General features: G+C 42.4%; 1 protein-coding gene across 1 annotated transcript; it reads left to right on the top strand.

Annotated features, from left to right (window-relative positions):
- Positions 1–7,676: 7,676 nt before the first annotated feature.
- Positions 7,677–8,096, top strand: LOC114637698 (60S ribosomal protein L36a-like). Its single transcript, XM_028785969.1, has one exon. The coding sequence runs from the start codon at positions 7,677–7,679 to the stop codon at positions 7,995–7,997; it is 321 nt and encodes a 106-aa protein (XP_028641802.1). The 3' UTR covers positions 7,998–8,096.
- Positions 8,097–8,801: the final 705 nt, after the last annotated feature.

The raw sequence follows: 8,801 nt of genomic DNA, 5'->3' as shown, positions 1-8,801 counted from the left end.
GTGGCCCCTCATGCTAGAATGCACCTCTACACCTACACTGTAGAATGGAAAGAAGGCAGAAACAATGAGATCTCAGCACCAAGATACATAAAACAGGAATACGTCATTTAAGAAATTAAAACAAAAGCCGGGCGGTGGTTGCGCACGCCTTTAATCCCAGCACTTGGGAGGCAGAGGCAGGCGGATTTCTGAATTCGAGGCCGGCCTGCTCTACAGAGTGAGTTCCAGGACAGCCAGGGCTACACAGAGAAACCGTGTCTCGAAAAACAAAAACAACAACAATGAAAAAAGAAAAAAAGAAAAAAAAGAAAAAGAAATGAAAACAAAAAAGCACTGTCTGGTGCCACCTGTCACTGTCGTCGTCACCAGAGAAACATGCTGGGGCACCCACTGATTTTAAAAAAGTGCCAGATACAAGGGAAAAGCCTCAGTTGGGTGCCAATCTAGATCAGCTGCCCTCTAGCCAACCCTTATGTGTGGATAAAACAAACACTTATATTTATATGCCATGAACACCATGTGTTTTTATTTTACTATTTTTTTTTTGTATGGGTGTAGGTATGAGTGCCAGTGTGTCACTGTACACTTGTGGAGGACAGATGACAACCTCTCGTGTCAGCCCTCGCTGCTGGCCTTGTTTAAGCTGGGTCTCTGCTTTGTCGCTACTCATGCCAGGCTAGCTGGCCCATGGACTTCTGAAGACCCTTCTGTCTTCACTTCCTATTTGCTATAGGAACACTGAAGTCACAGGAGTGTACTGCCACATCTGGCTCCACATCTGGCTTCTATGTGGGTTCTGGGATTTGAACTCAGATCCTCATACTTGCATAGCAAGCCCTTTTACTCACTGAGAAAACTCCCCAACAATCCCATGCCAGGAGGAAAAGTGGCCACTAATTTACTACATAGCTGAGTATGACCTTGAATTCTTTTCTTTTTTAAACAAATAAAATACTTTAAGCACATTTCTCTCTTGAAGATTATTTTCCTCAAAGAACATTTTGAAAAGTGAGTCCTAAAGAAAATATTCTTCATTTATTTCCTACAAAATTTTTCCATCTTGCCAGTAGCAAGCCATGCTGCTGTAAAGCTGGGTTTAATCATTAACAAGCCTAATTATGTCAACAAAACTACTGATACTGGCCAGAAGAACTATAATTTCAATAGGGAATTTCGCTCACAGCTGAGTCATTACACACTATCAGATGACAAAATTAAGTCTGATATATGACAGCTGGCATTTATGTAACTTCCCGTAGTCATGGCTTTTCTTTTTTCTTTTTCTTTTCTCTTCTCTTCTTTCCTTTCTTTCTTTCTTTCTTTCTTTCTTTCTTTCTTTCTTTCTTTCTTTCTTCCTTTCTCTTTTTTTTTTTTGTTTTTTTTTTTTTCAAGACAGGGTTTCTCTGTGTAGCCCTGACTGTCCTGGAACTCACTCTGTAGACCAGGCTAGCCTCAAACTCAGAAATCCGATTGCCTCTGCCTCCCAAGTGCTGGGATTAAAGGCATGCACCACCACTGCCCAGCATGACTTTTCACTTAAGTTTCAAATGTATGATACAGAACAAAGAGCTACCATGCAGTCTTAGGACCTCATGGTGGCCTATTTGAAACAGTAATCGGCCTGTTTGAAACAGTAATTATCTTGGTATCTAATAAACCTTGGTGTCAAGGAAGACAGTGTGGCCACTAGGTGGCGTTTCCATTGCCGTTGCATTTTTAGACCAAGTTGGCCTGGAACTCAGGCCTATCATTCCCTTCCAAGTTCGGAGATTAAAGTCATGCACTACCAGGCCCAGCTCATGTTATTAAGTTTAATGAATATGTAGTTGTACACACATGTATGTGTGTGTGAATATGTGTGAAGATCAGAGGACAATCTTCATGTCATCTTCAGGAACACTGTTTACCTCCTTTGAGATAAGGTCTCTCACTGGCTTGGAGATCATTAATTACATTAGGCTAGACCAGAAGGCCAGTGACCCTCAGGGAACTACTTCCTCATTGCTAGGATTATAAGCACAAACCAACATGACCAGAATTTTAATGTAGGTTCTGGGGACTGAATGCACATCTTAATGCTTGCAAGGCAAGTACTGTATGCACTAAGCCATCTCTCCAGCCCCTTTACTGTATCATGTCTCTGTCTCTGTCCCTCCTTTCCTTCTCTCTCTCCCTCTCTTTCTATGCCCCCACTGTGTGTGTGTGAGGCCTCATGGGTATTAGGCAAGTGCTCAGACACTGAGTCACACTGCTCGTTTTATTTCAAGCAACTCTCCATGGATGACATAACATTAATACAGCATTAGCAAAGCATTGTCAAGATTTGAAAACATTTCCTCAAACACAGGAGAGGTTGCAATATCCCAAAGTGAATTCTGGAAAGAATGATTACTGTAGGATTCAAGAATACTTTCGGGAAGGACTTTGGTAAACGTGTTAGAATTCTGGAGGTAAGAGCTAGAAAGAACAGGCTGAGGTGAAAAGGCTCTGACCTGTAGGGAAGGATGGACCTTGTGAAAAACTAATATGCATAAATCGGCACAGCGTAAAGAGCTGGAATGATGGCTCAGAGGTTAAGAACACTGGCTGCTCTTCCAGAGGTCCTGAGTTCAATTCCCAGCAACCACATGGCAGCTTACAGTTGTCTATAACTCCAGTTCCAGGGGATCTGATACCTTTACAGAGACACACATACAGACAAAACAACAATGTACATTCAAAATAAATAAATTGGCTGGGCAGTGGTGGTGCACGCCTTTAATCCCAGCACTTGGGAGACAGAGGCAGGTGGATTTCTGAGTTCGAGGCCAGCCTGGTCTACAGAGTGAGTTCCAAGACAGCCAGGATTACACAGAGAAACTCTGTCTCGAAAAATCAAAAATAAGTAAATAAATAAACAAACAAATAAACCCCATAAGCTCGTGCATAAGGCTCAAAGATCAGGCTTGAGACTAAGGAGAGTGAGGAGGGACAAATTTTAGAAAACTCTCAGGTTTAGATACAACAAAGACACAACAAAGCAGTGTCCAAGCTCCCAGAATGGTTGAAGCGCGGCCGTTGCGATGGAGTTTGTGAGCCTGTAATACAGTGCCAGCCTAGCACATGGGCAGCCTGGGCTTATTCTATAGCCATGGTTCTCATCTTTCTAACACTGCAACCCTTTAACACACTTCCTCATGTTGTAGTGGCCCCCCCATCATAAAGTTATTTCACAAAATTATTTTATTGTTGCTTCATCATGGTAATTCTGCTACTGTTATTAATGGTAATGTAAATATCTGTGTTTTCCATGGGCTTAGGCAACCTTGTGAAAGGACAGTTCAACCCCCCAGGTCGAGAACGGCTGTTCTATAGTATTACAAATAAAAGACTGAGGACAAACAAGCAAATCCCCGAATGTCATCTTCCTGTGGAGAGAACAGGGTGGGACTTAGGTTTATCTGGGTTGTTAGCAGTTGAAAGGCTTACAGTATCACAGGAAAGACTCATCGGAGAAATATTTCAGTTAAAAACTGCATGTACCCAAGTGTAGTGGCGCAGTAATTGCAGCACTTAAAAAGCAGAGACAGCTCATGGGACGACCTAGGCCCTCTGGATATATGTTACAGCTGTGAAGTTTGACCTTGTGGAATTCCTAACAGTGGGAGCAGGGGCTGTCTGTGACTCTGTGGCCTGCCTTTGGGACCCTTTTCTCATACTGGGCTGCCTTGTCTAGCTGCAATAGGAGAGGAGATGTCTGCAACTTGACATGCCCTGGCTGGTTGATGTCCATGGGAGGCCTGCCTTTTTCTAAAGCAAAACAGAGAAGGAGAGTAAGGGGGGTTGTGTGGAGGTGAGGTGCAGGGGTGGGACTGGGAGGAGGGAGGGGGAAACTGTGGTCGGGATGCAAAATAAATAAATATATTTTTAAAATTCAGGTTAGTTGCAAGCTTTGCTGGGCAATGGTGGCGCACTCCTTTAATCCCAGCACTTGGGAGGCAGAGGCAGGCAGATTTCTGAGTTCGAGGCCAGCCTGGTCTACAGCGTGAGTTCCGGGACAGTCAGGGCTACACAGAGAAACCCTGACTCGAAAAACAAAACAAACAAACAAAAATAGATGCAAGTTTCATGGCCAGCATGGTCTACTTAGCAAGTTCTAGGTCAGTCTGGGCAACATAGAGACATTGTCTCAAAAAACTAAAGCCAAAACGAAACGAAACGAAACCAACCAACCAACCAACCAACCAACCAACCCCCTCAAAAAACAGAGAAAGCAAAAGAAGTTGGACCTACGCAAAACTAAAAAGGACACCAGGGACCTGGGAATGTGGCTTAGTGACAGAAAGCTTGACTACCAGGCGTAAGGTCCTGGGTATTAAATGACATGAGACAAAGGGATGGGGTGAAAGCTGCATCAACAGCAAAGAGCTATGACTCACTTATTGTGTGCACGTCCAAGCTCACCACTGCCTGGAGTCATGTGACCATGTGAGAGACCAGAACTCGTTTCTGAGAACGCTTAGGTTTGAGAACTGTGTCTCCTCTGGTTGTGGGAAATGTTCTGAACTCATCAAGAGATGAAATGAAGTCAACCCTCCAAATAGGGAAGTTTAGTCATAAGCCTAAATAATTTTTGTAAACATGGTTTTTCACTCAAAAATTACTTGGAAGAGAAAATATATAATTTAAACACTAAAATGTTGTTAATGGAAGCAAGATATGAATCATTTATTATCTGCTACATCCTGAGTCCTTTATAGAATAAAAAAGAAAAAAACCTGAAATCTCAGCCAGAGGTGCTTATAACTACGAGCCATCTCTCCATCTCTAAAAGAAATTTCTTATGTCCAATTTTGTGGCCTATAACCATAATCCCAGCACTTTGGAGGCTGAAACAAGAGGACTGTCAAGAGTTTAAGACCAAGGCTGGAGAGGTGGCTCAGCGGTTAAGAGCACTGACTGCTCTTCCAGAGATCCTGAGTTCATTTCCAAGCAACCACATGGTGGCTCACAACCATCTGTAATGGGATCTGATGCCCTCTTCTGGTGTGTCTGAAGAGAGCAATAGTGTACTCATATGCATAAAATAAATAAATACATCTAAAAAAAAAAAAGAGTTTGAGACCAGCTTGAACTATATACTTAGTTACAGGTCATTCATGAAAAGATCCTCTTTTAAAAAATATTTTTTGTGGTTCATCAGTAGATGTTTCTCTGTATACCCAAACAGTGATGGCGCATGCCATTAATCCCAGCACTTAGGAGGCAGATCTCTGAGTTTGAGGCCAGCCTGTTCTAGAGAGCACGTTTCAAGACAGCCAGGGCTGTTACATAAAGAAACCCAGTCTCAAAAAATAAGTGATAAATAAATGAAGTGTAGTGGACATAGATTAATTGGGAGGAGGGGTAATAAAGGAGTCCCAGGAGTAAGAGGGTCTCTAAGGCAGGAACTAGGCCGTGAGATGGATCAGTGGGCCACCCTACCAGAGAAATCCTATCTTTATAGAACAATACAACAATAACAACAGCAATAAATAAAATAAAAATAGTCAAAAGGCCATCTGGAACTCACTCTGTAGACCAGACTGGCCTTGAACTCACAGAGACCAGCCTGTCACCTGCTGGGATTAGAGGCATGAATCATCATGCCAGGCTGGCCATCAGTTTCTTAACAAAATTAAACACACTGTTACTAAATGATTCAGCAATGGTACTTGTTGGTATTTATAACCTAAATGTTTTGGAAACTATACACAGACCTGTACATGTCGTGATATAGCAGCCCCACTCACATTGCTGGAGCTCTGAAGCAACTGAATGGTCCTTCAGTGAGGATGTTAATTACAATTTGCATCATTGCAACCAGATAATATGACAGGAGCAACTTAACAGGGGAAAGTTCAGGCTCTCAGTCCATCATGGTGCAGAAGGCGAAGTGGAGCTGGGGAGGCACAGGAATGTGTGGGTGAAGATTCATTCCATTGCTGTGGACCATGAACAGAAAAGGCCAGAACCAGGTCGAGCTTACTTCTCCCAGCTAGACTCCCTGTGGTAGCTAATCTTTGTTGTCAACCTGAACTCATCTGGAATCAACTAAAACCCAAATGCTGGGCACGTCTGTGAGAACTTTTTTTAAGCATATTATTTGACACAGGAACACACATCCTAAAGCTGGGCCACACCTTCTGATGACAATCCACAGAAAAGGACATGCAAGAAGAAAACTTGTCTTTTTCCTCCCTGCCCTCACTCTCTGTAGCAAGTTCATCTATCCTATCGATGCAGCTGGGATTGCACACAAACTCCTTCAGGACTCCAGTGTCCAGTGAAGACCAGCAGAGCTCCAAGAGGTCTCCAGGCCTTCAGCACCAGATTGAGACTGCCAAGACAGCTAGCCTTGTAGACTGTGCAGCCACCAGGTGCTTGGCCTTTCTGTGGTAAGACAGCCATTGTTGGACCATCTGGTCACATTCTGTAAGCCAGTCTGATAAATCCCCTTTATATGTATGTGTATATGTGTGTTTATATGTTTTTATAAATTAATACATACACATATATAAATATATATTTATCCTATCAGTTCTGTTCTCTTAGAAAACCCTGACTAAGGGGCTGGAGACATGGCTCAGAGGTTAAGAGCACTGGCTGTTCTTCCAGAGTTCCTGAGTTTAATTCTCAGCAACCATATGGTGGGTCACAACCATCTATAATATGATCTAATACCCTCTTTTGGCATGCAGGTGTACAGAGCATTCATATAGTGAATTAAAAAATAAACAAATAAATAAATCCATGGAGCAGAGGAGAAACTAGTTAGAAAACCCTGACTAGTAATTACACCCCCATTCTGAAGTTTTCACATCCTCTCAAAATAAGTGTCACCACTTGGAGACCAAGTGTTCAAGCACACAAGCCTGTGGGGACCTTTCAGAGTCAAACCATAATGTTTTGATGTCTCATAATGCAAAATGTGTTCAGTCCACCTTTGAAATCCCCATAGTTCTGTTCCTGTTCTAATGCTGTTCATAATAAGTTAGTTGATGTACTGTGGTTCTGCCCTTGAAAAAATATTGCTGAGTGGTAAAATAAACAAGCTACCCAGGCCGTGGAGACATCTGCAGAGAACTAGATTTAAGTTAGAGAGATCAATCTGAAATGTGTGAGGGCCCTGGAGCTGACCCTGTGCCACAGCTCTCCATACCCAAACTCCTCCTGGAGAGAACTGGTGTCCCAGGAGTGCTGACACACAGGCTGACAGGAGGGACAAGCTACAGTCAGAGACAGAAAGACCAGCTAATACCAGAGATAACCAGATGGCAAGAGGCAAGGGCAAGAACATAAGCAGCTAAAACCAAGGCTACTCGGCATCATCAGAACCCAGTTCTCCTACCACAGCGAGCCCTGGATACCCCAACACACCAGAAAAGCAAGACTCTGATTTAGAACATCACATCTCATGATGATGATAGAGGACTTTAAGAAGGACATAAATAACTCCCTTAAAGAAATACAAGAGAACATAGATAAACAGGTAGATACCCTTAAAAAGGAAACACAAAAATCCCTTAAAGAATTACAGGGAAACACAACCAACCAGGTGAAGGAGTTGGACAAAATTGTCCAGGATTTAAAAATAGAAGCAATAAAGAAATCATAGCTCTCCTCTCTCTTTCTGAGCTGATAGCGCTCTTGTCAACATGGTGAACGTTCCTAAGACCTGCTGGACATTCTGCAAGAAATGTGGGAAGCACCAACCCCACAAGGTGACCCAGTACAAGAAAGGCAAGGATTCTTTGTATGCCCAGGGAAAGCGGCGTTATGACAGGAAACAGAGTGGCTATGGTGGTCAGACTAAGCTTATTTTCCGCAAAAAGGCTAAAACTACAAAGAAGATCGTGCTGCGACCGGAGTGCATCGAGCCCAACTGCAGATCTAAGAGGATGCTGGCTATTAAGAGGTGCAAGCATTTTGAACTGGGAGGCGACAAGAAGAGAAAGGGCCAAGTGATCCAGTTCTAAGCCGATTTTGTTATGAAGACAGTAAAATCTTGACCTTTCACCCGCTTTGATTGTCTTTGGGGAGGGAATAAATTAAAGCTTTCATAAATTGAAAAAAAATCATAAAAGAAGACAAATCTGGAGATAGAAAACCTAGGAAAGAGATCAGGAGTCAAAGACGCAAGCACCACCAACAGAATATGAGATAGAAGAGAGAATCTCATGTGCAAAAGATGCCATAGAAAACATTGACACAACAGTCAAAGAAAATGCAAAACGCAAAAAACTCCTAACCCAAAAACATTCAGGAAATCCAGGACACAATGAGAAGACCAAACCTAAGGATAATAGGTATAAAAGAGAGTGAAGATTTCCAGCTTAAAGGGCCAGTAAATATCTTCAACAAAATTATAGAAAAGGCTGGAGAGATGGCTCAGCATTTAAGAGCACTGACTGCTCTTCCAAAGGTCCTGAGTTCAATTTCCAGCAACCACATGGTGGCTCTGAACCATCTGTAAATGGGATCTGATGCCCTCTTCTGGTGTGTCTGAAGACATCGACAGTGTGTCTCTGTGCTCATATACATAAACCAAATAAATAAATCTTTAAAAAATATTATAGAAGAAAACTTCTCTAACCTAAGGAAAGAGATGCCCATAAACATACAAGAAGCCTACAGAACTCCAAATAGATTGGACCAGAAAAGAAAATTCCTCCTGTCACATAATAGTCAAAACATCAAATGCACAAAACAAAGAAAGAATATTAAAAGTAGTAAGGGAAAAAGATCAAGTAACATATAAAGGCAGATCTATCAGAATTACA

This window comes from Grammomys surdaster, unplaced genomic scaffold (assembly GCF_004785775.1).
Source record: "Grammomys surdaster isolate TR1022 unplaced genomic scaffold, NIH_TR_1.0 125368, whole genome shotgun sequence".
In the NCBI taxonomy this organism is placed as follows: Eukaryota; Metazoa; Chordata; class Mammalia; order Rodentia; family Muridae; genus Grammomys; species Grammomys surdaster.
The sequence above is the reverse complement of the archived record's forward strand: the minus strand, read 5'-3'. Positions and strand labels throughout refer to the sequence as shown.